Source organism: Micromesistius poutassou (genome assembly GCF_964030765.1).
Source record: "Micromesistius poutassou genome assembly, chromosome: 12".
NCBI lineage: Eukaryota > Metazoa > Chordata > Actinopteri > Gadiformes > Gadidae > Micromesistius > Micromesistius poutassou.
The window spans coordinates 17,968,490-17,987,553 of NC_140282.1; the positions used below are offsets into that span (position 1 = coordinate 17,968,490).

Genomic DNA, 19,064 nt, shown 5'->3' on the forward strand with positions numbered 1-19,064 from the left:
ATGCTAATAATGCTTATAATGATATATAACAACAATAATTTCTCAGCATATCAATTACAATAGCAACAAGAATAGCCTTATATAAGTGGACAAATACAAATTGTAATAGACACAATTACTAATAACATATATGTTATTAGATATATATTATGTTAATACAAAACAGTCTCTAAAGATTGAAATACATATCTAACTTGTCTTATGCGTTGTTTAATTCAAACAGACATTAGAGGAAATCATTGAGACTCCGTTATTTGAAGAGGGGCAGACAACTGTGTCCTGACTCGGATCGCTTTGAATCTTGAACTTAATTCCGAACAAACTGCAGAGTTTCATCAGCATCAGGTCCACTATCTCCTCCTCTTCGGAGGGCTAGAGACATCAGTGAGAGAAAGAGTAAAGCATCACTACAGAGAACAATGTAGTCCTTCCTCCAGATCCTCGGTTTATCACAGGGATGGACCCCATAGCTGTGAGGCCGGTGTACGACAACAATACCCATTCATTCGGAGTGACAATATTCTAAACGGGCGGATAGTTTAGCTCTAGCTGAAGCATTCGTTTTGGTTTCAGAACTAACAATCAATCCTCGTGAGAAAATGACAAACCTTGTGATGGATCTGCTCCTGGGTGAACGCCACCAAGATGACGGATATGAAGAGGTTCAGAACCACGAAAGTCATGAAGACAATGCAGGAGCCGATCAGGAATCCACCAAGCAATGGGTTGTAATTCAGAACCTGAGGAAGGGTACAGGATAACCGAGTCCATCACACCACAAATCTACTGTTATTGAATACTTTACAGGGGAATTCATCTCCACCGACCTCTTCATAGTTGAATATTCCTAGTTGAAGGCTGACCATGGTCAAGGCTGAATCGAGCAGAGTGCGGTATGAGTACATCTTCCATCCATACAGAAGATTTGACTGAAGGAACGAAAGACCAAAAGGTATGATAGACTTTTTTTAATCCCAGACAAGGAATTCAGGTTTCCCCGCACAAAGTAAAGGACAGTAATATTAGTTAGAAAGAGATACATTTTTTTTCAATTGACAGGATAACTTGCAGAACTTCCACCATCCAGAAAACGTCTCCTATACATACACACATAAACATTCATTCAGAACAGTTTTGAATTTGATAAATACATGAACTACAAGGGGTTCTTTGTGAAACATTCACGTTTGCTCTTACCGCGATGGAGTAGGCGAGGAACATAATGGTGATGACCACAAGGAAGCCGGAGATGTCAGTCCAGGCCCGCTGCAGTGTGGCTGTGATCATGTGCAGCTTAGGGTTGAGTCTCATCAGGTGCCACAGTTTGATCGTCGCCAGCAAAACCAGGAAGGCAATCAGATACCCCAGCACTGCATCGGCTGTGGCTGTCTCATGGAAACTGGGAAATCTGCACATACAGTCAAGTCAATTAAATGTGTGTATGCCTTTATCAATATCACATTGACCATCCTCAAAGGGCTCCACAGGCCACGTTACACGACACCCCCCTGAAGCGTTCTCAGAGCATGGAAAAACTCCCTTGATCACCAAGAAAGAAACCTTGAGAAGGAACGCAGAAAGAGTGATCCTTCCTTGCAGGCATTGTGAGTGCAATGGGATCTCTCATGGGCAGAAACATCGGTAGCATAACAAGCAGAAGAGTTAGAGGCGCACATTACTGTGTGCATAACTGAACTGACAACCACATGAACATGTCAAAGTAACCACATTAATGAATTAGTGCAGAATCATGTCCCTGTACATCACCTTTCTTTCATCAAAGGCACAAAACCGGTTTCTCAAGAGTGTGTGTGAATGACTCACTGGTCTTTGTGCGTCTGGTAGTAAGCCATGTCGCGGTTCCCCAGAAGGGTTCTCTTGATGAAGACAGACAAGGCACTCCAGCTGAGCAGAATAATAGCCAGCTCTAATAGATTCCACTTGTTCCGGAAGTAAGCCCAACTGTGTTGTTTCATGAGCTTCCCCTGTGAGAATATAAGCACACAGACTGTGACGGTGAAACAGAATAGCGTGGCTATCAAGTGTTGAAACATATAAAATATAAAATATACATATATGTTACATATGTTATACATATAAAACATTTATTTATGTTGGGGGGGAGACAGACCCACACACCAAAATTAAGGTTGGGGGTTCTATTTTATACACTCTACGGTGCGGAATGGATACAATATTTTACCTGAATAACCATGTAATAAAAGATAAAAAGGAAGTAGATGGCTTCAGAAGCCATGACGAAGATGTGAAGCCCACCAGCAGACTGGTAGAGACGGATGGTTTGCAGCTCACTCCGGAACTGGAACGCTCCTGGTCGCATTGAAAGTCAATATTGATCAGAATTAAACCTGCACTCGTTGAAGGCACTGCTTCTTCATAGTTAGTTAGTGTTGAAATGTGCTGTTAGTAAAGATTTAAGAGCTGGAAATTCAGTGTAATTTGTTAGACATACCATAGAGGCTCCGTCAGCTATTTGTGAATAAAATGCTCTGTGAGAGTATCTGTTTCCAGGTGACTGACCTCTGCATGAGATAATTCCCTGATTGGGCCAGGGAATATAACTTGCCTGTCAATCACATGCGCCAAACTGCATTATCGTAGCTCTGCCACAGGTGGAGGAGCAGTTTTAAATAATGAACCCCCTTCACCTACAGCTCAATCAAGCCAGGCTTTCTCTGACTCTCTAAACAACTTCTGTCGTGTGTGTGCCCGGTCAAAGTGGGATTTACGTACAGTATGGACGGATGGATGGAGATTAAGAGGTGTAAAGCGCCTCGACAAGCTGTTGAAAGTTGTTGAGGCTTTTTGTTACTACATTAACTTTCACACCATTTTAAACTAAAACCACTATACGGGGACACAGTATAGTACATAGCGCATGTCGACGCTATGATGCCATTATGCAACTCAAGTGGTTATATACGTGTGACTTACCTATTCCAGTGGTCTCTAGCATGAGTGTGACAAGGCAGAAGAGGTTGACATTGGCATTGTATACGGTGAACTCTACAAATAGGGCTTGGGTGTACACATCCAGCCAGGTGTTTTCAAATAGATAGCCAAGTGTTCTGAAAAAAAAATAACATAACATGATATTGTATCACTGGGTATCATATGAAAATGTATATATTATACCTCCATTATATATTAAATGTATTTCTGCAGCTGTTTCAGTCACACAATTACCTTAAAGGGTAGGCAATTGTTTTATTTTCATAAGATTATCTTTACATCCCGACAGCATGGATACTTTCAACATCTGGCCAACTCTGTCTGGTTTCTCAAAATGGCCTACTCTAGCTTTAAAATCAATCTAGCTTTAAGCATTTTTTTTAAATTCTTCGAAGATAAATTATATTTGGCTCTGTATTCATAGTAAAGGTTGCTTTTTAATCAATATAACTTCACGACGGCACGTATACCAGACGTGTTTAAATGTATTCACGCCGTCTCTACGCGGTGCACCGTTCCCATCGGTGACCGCAGGCTCACCTGCTAGAGTTCTGTATGGACGGCACCAGATCCACCACAAAACCCCCTCCCCTGTAGAGCCTCACGCTCCCCCAGAGGGGCAGGGCCTTGAGCCGGGCCTGGGACTGGTACTCCCAGGGGCTGCTGAGGCCCTCCGAGGCATTGTCCCCCCCGGCAGGGCCCCAGGACGGACCATAGGAGCCCATGTCCTCCACGTCCCACGAGTATGGGGCGTGGCACTCTGGCACGCCGGGTTGCATGGACTTGTCGATCTGGCAAGTGTTTTTCTGTACCCTGACCTGGCGGAGTCGGGCGTTACCCACGAGCTTAGAGTTCCCATCTGTGATGAATCCTGTGATGGACGTAAAACCAAAAAAACTCAACAAATTTTTTTTAATGATATAACTTTTCTGCGACATTCACATAAAAGAAAGAAAGTCGCATACACCTTCTTATCTGCAGAATGTATCTTTATCGTTCATATGTGATTCTTTCAAGGCCCCTTCCATTTAAAAAAAATGGACAACATCAACCGCACACAACACTGTGATTCACCCGCATGCGATCCGAAAACGTTTTTCAGCAGAGAGGTGTTTGCCCAGACGAACACGTCGCCGATGCTCATCGTGTCCGAGATCCCCTGGCTGAAGCTCCGCTGGATGTGCCGTGACAGGAAGTAGGCGTTGGGATCCCTCTGGCCGTACGCCACCAGCAGCAGCATCCACATGAATCCGGCATAAGCTGCGTGATCACATGTCGAGTTGAGTGCCTCTAAAGGTAACGTATCTCCCTGAGACAGTCATTATATTCATCTTCATTCCACCAGTTCATCCATCTGTCCAGTCAGCCATCCATCCTACCCAAACAAACAAACACGCCCATCCGTATGGCTGTGTGTGTGTGTGTGTGTTTCTCCTTACCAAGGATCTCCTTAATGAGAGCATACACTTTCTGCTCCTTGATCATGTTGCTCTTCATCCTCTCTATGTCGGTGGGGGGTGGAGGCTGGTAGAAACTACAGTTACTATCCCTCCTGGCCGCTCGAACGGCATCCGGATCGTCTGTGAGAGAGAGAGAGAGACGTGGTTCATGCTTTCATCATGTGCTGCTCCTAACCCAACATAACAACCCAGCTGGAGCTTAACAAGGAGAAAGGAAATGAATCAGCATTCTGATTCATTTCCTGAGCAGCATTCTTCGCATAATAGGAGATAACAGAAGGAGACAACAAGCGCATCAGATATTTTTGCAAGCCGGATTACATTTTTTTTCAAAAGGTTGTAACTGCACATTATGTATATATAGCTCCCAACGTGTTTATTTCAATCAATAAATACTAAATCAGGTTTTAACTGACTTGACAACAAACATACCTGATGTTCTCCGCGTGTCCTCCACCTGAGGTTCCCCGTAATCCTCCTGGTCCACTTTCTTCAGAACCAGTGAGAAAAAAGCAGCAAATCCAAGAACCTTTTTGCAGGAAAATACAAGATTCAATACATTTTCTACAATATAGCAAAAATCAATAATTCAATATCAATATTAAATATTACATACTGTACATTTTCTCTCTATACATTAATATTTCAACGTGATCTTTTTATAGAGACATAGATATATTATGTGTATTTGCGTAGCACCTTCAGAGGTTGGGTGATGAACAGACTCTCCACAAAGGACACCACCATGGAGATGAGCCAGCTGACGGAGCGGTCCTTCCCGTAGGTCAGCCCGTACATCATGGTGAAGTAGCCCGACACGCCGCTGGTCGCGATCACCAGGGTCCAGCCGACGAACACGAACCACCAGGGCAGCCCCCCCTGGCAGCACTTTGCCCTGGCGCCGCCGTCCCCGTGCAGGCTCTCCTCCGGGCTGGAGGAGGAGGAGGAGGAGTACGCCGGCTGGCTGGAGGAGGGCGGCAGGTGGTACTCCAGGAGGCCCTTCATCCCCTGGACCTGTTGCACTGCCCTGCTGTAGCCGCCCGGGTCCGGGAAGCGGGACGCGCCCAGCAGGCACAGCTCCTTCTCCACGTGACGCAGCTGCCGGTACAGGTACTGGCTGTTGCTGCTCATCTTCTGGACGGTTCCGTCCACGGTTTTCTCGGGGCTCCCACACAGGTTGGTTTCTGTGCGGAAAAATGATATGAATAAGTCAACGGTGAATGAGTGAATAAGTAAACAGTGGTGACGCTGGGGCAATAGACAATAAGCTTTATAAAACAGTTTATAATATTATCACAGAAGTGTAATAGGAGGGTGTAGCCCACGATTTAAATTAGGGGCACTGGCGTGCCTTCCCAACCTGCGGCCACTCAAAGCACTTTACAGTTAGTGCCTCACACTCACCCATTCATTCATACATTCATACACAAATTCATACAGTTAACGGCGGTTGTCTACCGTGCAAGGTAGCAGCCAGCTCATCGGGAGCGGTAAGGGTAAGGTGCCTTGCTCAGGGACACCTCGATATTTGGCTCAGAGGAGAAAGGGATGGAACCAGCGACCTCCCAGTGGGCAGACAACCCGCTCTACCCCCTGAGTCGCTGCCATCCCTCATATAACATACAACAGCCCATTCTCGTCTCTTCACTGTGAAGGTTTTGTGAGAACTTTTTTTTTTACAACGATGAGCTGTGCTAGTTGGTCCAACCCAACATATACACACATTACAATCCGATGAACGAAAAGAGAAGGATTTGCTGCACAACTACATACAACAAAGTTTCACCGATGCCCTGAACAATACCTTGTAGATTCACGGCCCCTAAAGTGAGGATCATCGAAGCTTCCTTTTTAGACGCATCAGAATAGAATTCTCCGCCTGCTCGATTTTGCTTCCTGATGATGTCCTCCACCAGAGACAGCAGTGTGTTGATGTCCGCTGGCTGACCGCTCCTCAGCTCCAGCGCAGGCAGTGGGCTTTTCATTGCTTTGGAGAGCGACTGAGCGATTCTCTTAATGTCCTGAAATGAAGACAAAAAAAGAAAGGGTTAGGGTTAAGGTTACACATAACGCAAAGAACTACGATTTTTGGAAACATTGCCCTGCCTGACAAATGCACGACAATCCGGCTTCAATTTGACTATACCTTCATCACAGTGTCGGGGGAGATGTCCTTGAGCTGCTTCTGCGGTGAGGTCTGTGAGGGGCCCACTCTGCCCCCAGACTTCCCCTGCTTGGAGGCGTCTGTCTGGGCGCTCCTGTGACGCGGGCGAGTGTTCCGGAAGATGCTCACGATGAGGACGTTGATTGGGAACATGATGATTGAACTCTGGAATCCTATCATGACTTGTTGCCATGTGAATTCAATATGACCTTTGAAGTTGAACAGAGAAAGAAAACAAAACAAACGTTCCATTTCCAGAATGTGCAGTAGTGAGTGAGACGGTATTTTTTTTGTCTAAGCCTATTGACATCAGTAATCCTGCACTAATCCTACACTGTATTTTCTCTATCATCTCAGAGCTTGTGTGATCCTGTTTTACGTGCGCTTGTGAATCGATAGTTACCGAGGTCCATCGTCTGCTCCGACGGATCGGTAGGAATGCCCCAGAACATGATGCTAGTGAGCATGGTGCACAGCAGCAGGGAGAAACAGCAGGAGACTCGCTGGACGCGCGTGAATGTGCTGCAGGGCGGTCGGCTAATCACAGAGAACCAAATGTGGCCGTCACGGAAATCCTTGGCAGTCTTCATGAAGAACAGATTGCTAGAATTAACAAAAAAAAATATGGACCCATATGTATTCGACGTAAAAGTCACTTAGGATTTGCATCCAAATGGATCTGATGAGTTTTAGTGTGATCTCAAAAACACTGCTTTTACCTGAATTTCTTCAAATCTGTTTCTGTCGCAACTGGGAAAACTTTGTCGAGAGTGCACTCTCCCATATCTATGGACAGCCACGAGTTGCACAAGAAATGCCACTTTTGGCCCGTCTCCAGATCTTGCACCATCACTTTGTTGATATACCTTCAAATAAACACAAACACATCCATTCAACATTCCTTCTTAAGAATCTGTAATGTACTTTTCACTGCCATTTTCACTTTCACAGCCATAACGTGTTAAAATGATGTGTAGCATTGTTGTTCCAAAGAGCAAAACAAATACCTTCTCCTTTCAGTTTTTGTGTGTTAACTCAAGTAGGCTTATGGATTCAACAAAAAGTTGAAAACGGGTCTGGTTCTTTGTTTCTTAGTCTCTTAGTTTCTTATTAACACGAACATATCTCAAATGATCCCAAAATAAATAGCCAGCAGTGACACACACACACTCTACACATTGCTTCAAATAATTGTTTGACCAAAAGCCGATTGCTGCTATGGAAACAGTAACGCAGCCTCCCAGTTTCGACATTGGCTTGTTGCGTTTGGGGTACCACACCAAGCAGGGTGCTCCCCAGAGTTATCGTGCCAGAGCCTGACACTCTGAAGCTCCCCGATGGAAAAGGGCGTGGTCAACAGGAACATGTCCATGCCCCCCCTCTCAAACACCGGCTTCTCCGAGTCTGCGAGATGGTGGGGTTCACTCTCTCCCTCTGTACCCTGCAGGGTAACTGCCACCTATAACACACAGATGTTGATATATATATGTATATATATATATATATATACTGTATATATATATGTATACATATAATGAATATATATATCCCATGGGGGGGACCAATTCCATCTAAAACGTCTTGGACCAGTGGGACATGACTTGCATGTGAATGTGCACACGTCCAGAGATAGTTTTCATGGGTGTGATGCGTAACAGACTTTGTTTTCCCTTTCTTTTATGTTATGAGGGGCTGAGGTGGGCCCACTCACCTGAGAGGAGGTGGACGCGCCCCGACGGTGCCCAGTGTTTACAGTCAACATGTAGCGATACTCAGCAAACGGGTCATTGTCATCCAGTACTGTTATCTTCACCTAAATGTTGACGCAAGAACAAAGAAGTGTCCCGGAGAGAAAAGAAAAACCACAGTTAAAATCTCTCATAGCTATCTCACAGCAGTTAAGCCTATCGGGAAAAGTAGATTAAATTCACAGTTAATCAATACACAAAAAAAATAAATCAACTTTTAGTGGGGCCTCACCTTAGCTAAATCCTGGATGTCTTTCCTGCGGGCCCAAATAGCTACGAGGAGATACACGACAAAGATGGCCCCCACGAAACACACCACTACGGGATTGGTGGTGAACGTGGCAAACAGTTCTGCGGTCCGCGACACGTCCACCAGGTTAGGCATGACAAAGAAAGAGCTTCCAAACAGGGTCAAATGGTTACAGAGGCACTGGGTGACCAACGGTGTGGTGAGTGGACCCACCTGCAAAATAGATGTCATTTAATTTAGGTCCTCTTTATGGACGATAAGGTGACAATAAGAGGCTGCGGTATAGTCGGTACTCACCCTGCAGCCGTTCTCACTCCAGGCTGATGTACTGTCATTCCAAAACTTGCACTGGGCAGCAATGGAAGAGACAGATACTGTGGCGTTGATGGATTTCACCCCAGCCCCCACAATGGGTTTGACCACGAGGTAGTGCAAACCCACATGTTCTTTTCTTTCCTCTGGCCCCAGCACCCAGATGTATGATTCCTCTATGTAAGAATAGTGAAATGTGGTTCAATATAAACATGCACATGTTATATGTAAGCACACACTCAAAGACACACACACACACACACACACACACACACACACACACACACACACACACACACACACACACACACACACACACACACATATATGCACATTGACTACAAAACACTAGCTTGAATGACTACATGGATCTATGGTTCTAGGGGCAGTTGCATTTGCCCTTGTGTACCTTCTGCAGCACCCTCTAGGGGCATCTGGATCTGAGCTACATGGTCGTCATCACTGGGATAGTCGCCGAATCCCAAGAAGAGTTTGAAACTGATGTTTTCAGAAGGCTCAATTCTCAGTACCAGGGTCACTTCTGGTGAGGGCACATCAATCATTACAGTGCTGAAGTTGCCCAGGTCCAGAATGGTGCTCTTCTGCTGTTCCCCCTCCAGTCTGGGCAGGAGAATCTGTCAAAACACCAAGGAGACACACACTTATGATGTCCAGGAAATACTTCATGCACATTAGCTCTTCATGTTTGCACACCAGACAGCTTTTGGTTCTCCCTGTTAATAGGAATATGTCAGTAGATGAATGCTGTAAATACATACTTATAGTATTTATCAATGTATTTCGTCAATGCAACCAGACAGTGCATTTGATTTCTAAACATTTTGTTTATTTTTCTTCTACTGCTCTGCCAACAGCAGTAGCCAGCCGTATTTGTTTATCATTGATATAGCTTCTCTTATTGTTATATTATTACTTTATTTTGCCAAGATTTTCTTCTATGTATTTCTATCATTACTGCTTTAACACTGGGATTTTCCTCATGGGATTAACAACTCTCTTTTATCATATATTGTGCAGTGGTTAAAGAACATATGATTAATATCCAATGGGTGAGTTTACCTGGGCCTTACCTCTATCTCATTAGGCAAGTTCTCCACAGGGATAGTTGTGCCATCTAATTTAGTGAGGGAGACCGATCCTACGGTGCCAGTTATGTTGTCTTCTTCGCCGGGATAAGGATTCCTCTCAAAGCTCATCATCTATATGCCACCCAAAGAAAAGCAGCAGCACAAACACATGTTATCAATCTCCTCTAGCAAAGGACTTGCTCATGTCAAGACAAATGTTCTCGTTAGAAGTTGAGAATCACAGGTGACGGACCAAGAGAGTGATGGACAGAATGACCAGGACACAACTGTCTGTTGGGAAGACAACGTGAGGAACACAAGAACACAAACACTCACTCTCACATCCACAGGCTCCTCTGGAGGCAGCAAACCGGCAGGAAGCGACGGGAAGATAAATTGCGAGGAGCTCTTCTCATTGGAAGCAATACTCTGCATCTGTATGCCTTTTGGAGACACTCTGAAGACAGCGAATAGGGGTATCAGAATCCAGATGTTAAATCTGCAATCAGCAATAGTTGCTCGCTCCACCTTGTTTTGATTGAGGTTCATGGTTCTCATGCATTTGTTTGACTACTAGTACTGGCCGTTGCTATAGAGATGAAGGCATGAGAGCCATGAGCCTCAATCAAAGCACAATTTTATCCCAAAAAAAAAATCTAAAATTGCTATTTCAGCTTTAATATATACAAATATTTATTCTCCATTTCAATTCATACTGGGGTTGGTCGCCATCGTCTCTTACCTGTTGACATACAGACTGACGTGACCAGAGCTAATGATGCTAGGACCTTTGTTTATTTCTTTGCCGTTTAACAATGCACTCTGGACATTGTTCATTCCTGTGAGAAGAATATCTGAAACGTCTTTCTGAGGGGGGAAAAAGAAAATATATATATATTGAGTTGTATTGCCTAGTGTATTCTGAGTTATATGAGTCATACAGGCAAAACCAAATTTTCCAAAATACATTTAGGCATTTACATATATCCAGTTAGCGGATATTTCTTATCCAAAGCGACCTATAGGAGAGTTATCGTAGGTGGCTGCTCCTATGAGGATGTACTTATATATAATATGATCATATATAATTGTTCATGTACAGCGAGTTCAACACATTCTCTCATATTAAACTCTACTTGGCCTGCTGTAAGCAATGTCCCGTGCTGTCAAGTCCGAAATAGAGATCAGATAGTGGTAAAGTATTGTACAGCACAAAACATTTAAAGGGCCTAGAATCCAGTAAGGTTCACCAATATAGGCATATTTCAATCATGAGTTTTAGCCATCAATATTCATTTAAGCGTCTCAAAGAAAGAGACTAAGTGTACTTACATTTAGTGAAACATTCAAGATATTGCTGACTGCTTCAACTATTGGTGTGGCCGCTTCCAACACTTCCTCTTCATCACCATCTTGTGGATGAACGTTGATAGAGAGGAGAGACAAACTGAGGTCTGCCAAAAGCGAACTGGCCTCTACCTGTTAAACAAGACAGGCACGATTTAGGCCTAGGTTCATTTCTACTTTTGAAAACAAAAATAAACGGTTGGAGTATTCTAACGGCCAACATCTAGGTATGGTGTACATTTTGGCCTGTGTAATCATTATTTGGCCACAACAAATGTCCCATCAACAAACCACAACAAACCTTACTACTGCACACCAGTATGTACCTGGGCTGAAGGACTGAGCTCATCAGATATTTGGGTGAGGCCTGCCACTGCTTTGGCTGTCACGTACACTTCCAGGGAGCTGTTGCTGGGAGAATCCAACAGGACAGATGTCATTTTGCTCAGCATCTGCTCTCTTAGCTGCAGGGGAGGGAACAGGCTTCATTAAATATACATATACAAAAACATACACTACACCATTAAAGTTGCAACTTGACAATCAGTCAGCCCTGATTGGTCAGGGGATTAGCAGGGAGCGGTCAACCAGAATAGCCTTACTCTTAACATAACTCTACCTTTAGTCTGGCACCCTTCTGCTCGTCACTGGCGTCCGTGTTGAGCATGTCAGAGACGGAGGAGAACATTTGGCCCAGGGCCGCCCCGGTCAGAAGACCCTGCACCTCCAGCTGAGCTACGTTCCCCGCCACGGCAGCCTGCAGAGCGTCCACCGAAGAGCTGGTGTCACTCTTCCTTACCTTGCAGAATAACAAAGAACCAGACCCGTTTTCAAGACGTCAAGCGCGTGTGTATTTGACATCTAAACAAAGAGGGTCACCTCATTCTTCCAAGATGCATGCAAATTTGTGACAGATGACAAACCTGAGTGGCGATGGTCACGTCGGTGTCCTTATCGCCGTTTTTCACAGTCACCACAATTGTCAAACTGTAGTTATTGTTCTTATCTCCGAGGGGCAGGGAGACTGACTTCAGTTCATCCGAGTTACTGCATCGGAGTTGTTGCCCTAAAACCAGGACAGCCTTAAGCACTTAAGTTCAATGCATATTCACTAATATTATTGGATGAACATTTTTGGATTATTTGGCAGGTGCTCTCGTCCACATCTATAACATGTGCAAACTCAGAATCAGCATCCCTCCTTGAATCGTCAAGATAAACAAAAGCGACAAAAAGCAACCTCACCTTGCTTTGTTTTGAGGCAATAAAGACAATTGTTTGCAGTGCAAGGGAAACTGGTTTTGCAGGAGATGTTGAACGTATCGAGCACAGTCCCTGACAGCGGGGATAAGACACAGGACGGGCTGGGGTCGGCGGCCGCTGCGCTGGTCATTGGTGAGGCGGGGGTTGACGAGGACTCAGTTGGCGCGACACTCAGTATTGGGAAAGTATACATGGCAAAGCCCGGTTCCGTCTTACCTTAAACCCAGAACACATTTTCAGGTTAACATGCAATTCTTGGTTTTTGTTTTATCGAGACAAACTTTATTTCAAACTTTCAAACTTACTTTCAAAATGTAAAAGTATGCAGAAAAAAAACAATGAGGTTACGTTTAGAGTATTGCTTTTTTTTTAATTGAGCGTTGCTGTTAATTAAGTTTAGTAGGGCATGACTTTACATACCATAGGCAATAACAGTGATGTTGCGGAATGCATCCTTTGCCTCTTTCAGACGTTGGCTATGCACAGTGTACACAGTGTTGCCATCCTGTGTCTCTATCAATGGCCTCCTTGATGCGCTGGTGTAGCAGTCTTGGAGCTCACCCTGAGGGAGAAATCCACAGATGAACCCATCCTGAGAGGTACTTGACATGACAGTTTGTTCCTGGTTAAATCCCGTGTGTGTTCTCCTCATACCGTGGGCGGCTTTGTGTCCTCAATGTTCCACACAACCTCTGGGCAGGTTCCTACACAAGTCAGACTGAGCTCTACAGGGCTGTTCCCATCTACGGATGCACAATCGGGACAACTACGAAAAAATACACGCATATATAGTTTAGTATGTATATATTGATATGTATATATATGTATATATATAATTCACATGTTAATATGTTGTACATAATGAATTGTGTCAATGGGTTCTAGTTTACCTAATAGTAACATCTGTGAATTCCTTTGGTGTAACAGTGACGCACTTGGATGCAGAGGTAACGACACAATTTCTAAACCATGTTTTCCTCTTCACAGTGAAAGTGTATTTTAACATCTCGAATGGATTGGGAAGGCAGTGCTTTCTGATAATACGAGCTTTGAGACGCGTGACGTCTTTGCATCTGCAATTTCCATCTGTATGAATCAGAATGAATGAAACAATTAAAAAAACAAAAACAAGAATAGTGAACTTATACCATCAATTAGAAGACTGCGTTGTACTACTTACCACAACTCCATCTAAATGCCATCCCTTGTTTGGATAGCAGTGCATCCGCTCCAGTGCCTGTGAGTTGGATACTCTGAGCGCGGTCTACTGCAGGATCCGGAGTGGCACTGATCTCTAGCTGATGAGAGCTTGGAGTCGTCCCGACACCTGACTAAAAATGAAAAACCAAGTCGCTATCAACAGGCACCACTATCTCAACTGCAAATTGTTTGAAAGTACACAAATATGACATGCAGTGAACACATGTAACTGTGAGAGTTGCTCCAAGGAGACAAGAGGACGTGTTAAAGTGTGGTAAAAGAGTGGTGAACATACAGCATCACCGTCGTCTTCCGCCGAGCAATCAGAGTTATTCCTGCACGCTTTGAGCATGCTGCGAAGGTCCACGTCCACTTCCAGAGCAGAAAACAAATTTGTGGCTCTTATATTCACTTCTCTAAGTCCTAGATCACAAAAAAAAGAGGCATATGATATTATACACTGGTAATTGTACACCAATGGTTGTGGTTTATTTGTTGTGTTTTATTTTTATTTTTTGGGGGGGGGGGGGGGGGTTTTGGAGTACCTGGGATTGGGTCTGAGAAATTATAATCTTGTGAACTATCATTCTCTATTTCCCTGGTTTCCGTCCGGTTGTCCCTGGGTGAGGTGAGAGTGAAGAGAAGCTCTGCAGGACCCCCACTGTCCAGGGAGACCCTGAGGGCCAGGTCTGAAGTGTCCAGCGGACACGTGCCGTCCTCGGCCACGACCGAGGCCTTGAGCCCGTCCACGGGCTCCACCAGACACAGGCGCAGCGCCGCGGACACCCCCGCGGGCGTCACTCCGTTGGAAGCGTGCAGAGTGAGGTCATGGCAACCGGGCTCGAGCTGCTCGCTCACCTCTGCGCTCACCGTGAGGTTGTGTCCGATCGCCCCCTGAACCGCGGAGAAATTTGCCACCACCGTCCCCCCGCTCTGGATCTCAAAATTCACATTTGTGCCTGTATGGGAAAAAAAATGATTATAATAATAAGTAATTGCATCACTCGGATACCTATCGGGTTATTTGTAAAAGGTAATAACGTTGATGTTTGCTTACCGGCTTGCACCACGACGTGGAGGTGAAGCGGGGTCCCGTAGAGAGCTTGGCACGCAGCACCTTCTGTGGACTGGTTTTGGCTGTAGCACGTGACGACGCCAAACTCACCGACGGGCTCCTGGATGGTGATGACGCGCTGAGCAGTGACGTGCCAGTCGCTTGTGGTGCACTCCACCCCCACTGTGAAAACCCCCGGCTTGCTGTACGTGTGCATAACACTACTGTCCACTCTGGAAGAGAACAAAATAATGAACACATTAATCATTTTATTAATAATAATGATATATATATATATATATAATATATGTGTAATAATAAATACTGTATTAGTATTTTGACATCAACATAACATATTGACATTTCGGGCCAATTAACTACAAAAGTGTAAAGTTCTGCTCACTCTTCAGGAGTGTAAGAGTCAATGTTGTGTCCATCTCCTGCATTAAGGGTGCAAGTCAGATTTCCCTCGAATGGATGAAGGAGCCACTTCACCGTGATGTTGACAATGTCAGAGACAGCAGCCAGCTTACTCATTAACAAGTTGAGGCCTGCCAAAACACATACATATTCATCTATCAATAATTAAATCTGACATTGTGTTTAAAACAAAAACACAGCATTATGGTTATAGATAATTGTGTATGATGAAATATATGACCATAAAAAGCATAGGCCGAATCATACCATCTTTGCAATGGTATTCCACAGACAAATAACTTCCCTGTCCAGGACAGGGTTCCCCGAAAGTCCCTACGTCTGCTACAGCCTGGCAAGCCTGTAGTCCATGACAATGACCTGGAAGGACAAAAGAGATTTCCTCATCTGCACTGTCCAATCAAAGCTCTTTTCTCCCTGTGGAAGAATAGTATATAAATATTGTTAGCCTCATAGCATAATTGCCTAAGTTCTATTTTGGCCAAATGGTGATATCAAACCTAACTCTACTCCCCTAACGCTGCTGATTCACGGTGCCTCATTGGCTATATCCTGAGCCAATCAGAGTGCTTTTCATATTCTATAATCACTGTCTGCCTGAGTCATCTATTTGACTTAAGCATTTTTGACAGTAAAAGCAAGATGCACCTTAAAATATGACTTAGGCATTATGCTATGAGGCTAACAATATTGAGATAAATACACAATGTATATTCTACTTCATTAATGTCATTAGGTATGATGTATAGTCTTGGCAGCAGTCTAGTTGTCAGCTTTTACTTTTTAAACTCATAATATTAAGAGTACCCCCTGTAAATGGAGGAGAGCTTTCTGAATGAACAAATGAGATCCATTTTTCCCCCACAAAGCCCATATCCGTGTCCCTGGTCAGGAATAACGTGTCCTGCCTTTCAGTGTAATGGTTGTGTACACAATCATGTTCAGAACAATGGATATATAGAGGCATTGTTTGTGTGGTTTACCAGCTCTTAGTGAAACAGCTGCCTTGCATTTGATTATGCTTGGAGAATTAAATTTATTTGATGAATTTAACTAATTATACTGAGCCTTTTTTATTTACTCATTGTATGCTTCCACCTAGGCATGTATAATACAGACTCACTCTCCATTTACACGTAACTGTCATGATAGCTAAATAAACATATGATGTATAAATAAGAAAGATTACCTTTCACTGTATCCACAACATCTATCCAGCTACATTCCTCTTTGGAAGATGTAGGCAACAAGGTATTTTTCGATTTGCAGTAGTGAATTGTCTTACGGCCATAGAAGCTGTCGTCTATCTCTATTACCTGACCTGAGCCACATTGCAAAGTGGCGTTTAGTCCATCACATGCAATAGACCTCCCAGAATCTGAGGAAACACAGGACATAGTCAACGCATTACAGGGCTGCACAAATCTTTTGACCTTGTCTATTCTTCTTCTATGAATACATATTTGACGCGTACCAAACTGGCAGATGAAGTTTAGATCCTGACTACAGTTGTTTTTGGCTTCCCACTGGAAACCAGAGTTTCTTAGGACGTGTCCGCAGGCCGAGTCTGCCTGAGGAGTAGTCACCCAGTTGTTATAGCTGACGTCTGAGCCATCAAGCCAAGAGAGAGCGCCTGAAGGTCGAAATCAGAGGAGGACAACAACAATGGATTAATTAATGAATAACTGATTAATCCTTAAAATGTTGCTGACACTTTATTGATTGTTCCCAGTCAGGATATCCAGGTCCTGTGTCAAATCAATTTAATAACGAATATATTAGAAGACAGTATGGGATGTGAATAACTCAAATTTTTCATGGTCGAATAATCAGTGGGTGGTATGAACGAATAATCGATTATTCCATGTGTGCCGACATTCACAAAGGCAGCCATGGATCATCGGCAAGAAATCACTTAATATCTTAAACGCAAAAAAACAAACTTTAACAGTGATCAGTGTTTGCGTTGTATTCATATATATATATTAATATTTATGCTTGTGTATTGTGTATATAGTTTTTCTGTACATGATTAATAATAATAAAATCAACTAATAGTGCTACAGAACCAACATTAGTTCTGTCCGTTAATTCTTGTTTATTTGGGAAGAATTTTAACGATGTTTTAAAAATGTTAACGGTCCAAATGTTAAAAATCGGCTTTGACCCTCAGGAACGAATAATCGAATAATCAAATATTCTGACCCATCCCTAGAAGACAGCACCTGCCTTTTACATCTTCCCCTTGGGGGTAATTTCAGGAATGGGTCCTTAAAGGTTATCTCGGTTACAAGTGACATGGCTAAAAGAGGGTTACGACGTGTCCTTTGTGAGGGGAACTAAAGGGACACTCACAAATCAGCCGTTGTTGTTGCCAAAGCCATTTGGAATCTCTGCTAAATGAGCACAGGCTCTCCTGTCATGCACGCTGCTAGAGGGAGATAGGCAAATGTGTGTGCCTTCCAACAATAGGCAGTAAACAGACATCATAATGGTAGTGAGTACAGACATGCTGCATTGAGAGATAGGTGCTGTTTGTAATCTATCACCAAATGATGATTCTTTTTTATTTAAAAAAATGATCTCCTGCTGATATTCACAAATACTAAAACTTGTAATAATTGCCTCCCAACGGGAGATAGCAGTTTGACACTTTCCAAACTGTTTCCTCGTTCTGACATCTGTCATACCTTAGGATTCATTTCCTTTTGACAATATTACCAAATTTTCCCCTCAGGCATGAATCAAGTACCAATCTATTTATGATACAAATATACGGTGCGGTAAACCTCCATACATACATGATTGTTATGTTTATCAAACACACTTACTTTCATTGCTGGCAGTGGATTCGAGTGTGAGGTTCGGAGCCGCGGGTGCGAGTCCAAGCCACCAGTCCTTGCCGGGGTCCAAGTGCTTCTGAAGGAACTGCTGCGTTTCATCGTTGAGGATGAAGGCCAAGTGCCCTCCGCCCCGTTCGCACCAACTCTGGGCGTGCAGAAACGGCCGCTGCAGGGCCACCAGTTCATAGCAAGAGCCGTCGAAGGACTCCTGGGAATCTGGGCAAGACGTGTCTGTCAGGTCCTGAGCATAGGAGACAGCGTTTAGCGAGAGGCTCATCAGGAGCGTCACAGAGAACACAGCATCAGCCATCTCTGTCGTTGGACCTCGCATCTGTTGCTTTGGGTCCACTCACCTAGGGGCTTTAAAGGGCACTGACGTCACGTTTCTGGGGCACACAATCCATCTTTTCAGATAACTGCTTGACAACCCCCCCCCCCCTCTCCCGCCCCCCTGTCAGCCTGGCATTGTGTGGTGCTGTTCAAATGCTTGAACACAAAGCCTGGGCTTTGAACGAAAAGGTACAAATCCACTGTCAACAGCATCAGGCAGCTCCTCCTCCTCCATTGATTTACTTCACAACTGGTCGGAGAGATAGCAAAAGCTATTATTCTTTATCAATTGTCGACTAATTGATTTGTTTATCTGGGTAGGAAATGTGATTATATTTAAAAAAATGTATACGTCAATGTTTGGAGTACATCTTAATGTTATTTGAGTCCTTTAGGAACAAAGATGAAGATCCATTTCAAACATGATGGGCACAAGAAAGGGACAGCAGCGCAGCTATCGTTTTTCTATATATAGTAATGCTATTAAGGCTAAGAAGTAGAAATAGACTACTTTCAATACTCTGGTTAAAGTTACATTATATTTTAATATAAATTATTCAAACAGCCTACTTGACATAGGTCACAAAACTCAGC

The 19,064-nt window shown here is 43.8% G+C and overlaps 1 protein-coding gene across 1 annotated transcript; it reads right to left on the reverse strand.

The window, feature by feature from the left end:
- Positions 1–210: 210 nt before the first annotated feature.
- Positions 211–18,450, reverse strand: pkd1l2a (polycystic kidney disease 1 like 2a; the record flags this gene model as incomplete). The annotated part of the gene is made up of 39 exons (XM_084476380.1): positions 211–372; positions 609–740; positions 828–929; positions 1,198–1,408; positions 1,825–1,985; positions 2,204–2,331; positions 2,956–3,089; positions 3,514–3,844; positions 4,048–4,233; positions 4,413–4,553; positions 4,866–4,962; positions 5,133–5,617; positions 6,238–6,454; positions 6,580–6,806; positions 7,001–7,200; positions 7,317–7,463; positions 7,878–8,056; positions 8,309–8,410; positions 8,578–8,808; positions 8,893–9,083; positions 9,317–9,542; positions 9,999–10,127; positions 10,332–10,452; positions 10,738–10,862; positions 11,328–11,474; positions 11,669–11,806; positions 11,962–12,141; positions 12,266–12,408; positions 12,588–12,821; positions 13,026–13,167; positions 13,260–13,348; positions 14,109–14,228; positions 14,351–14,764; positions 14,863–15,092; positions 15,263–15,410; positions 15,547–15,657; positions 16,487–16,675; positions 16,772–16,930; positions 18,129–18,450. 39 exons carry the CDS (start codon positions 18,448–18,450, stop codon positions 211–213), a joined length of 7,131 nt encoding a protein of 2,376 aa, XP_084332506.1.
- Between the last annotated feature and the right edge of the window lie 614 nt (positions 18,451–19,064).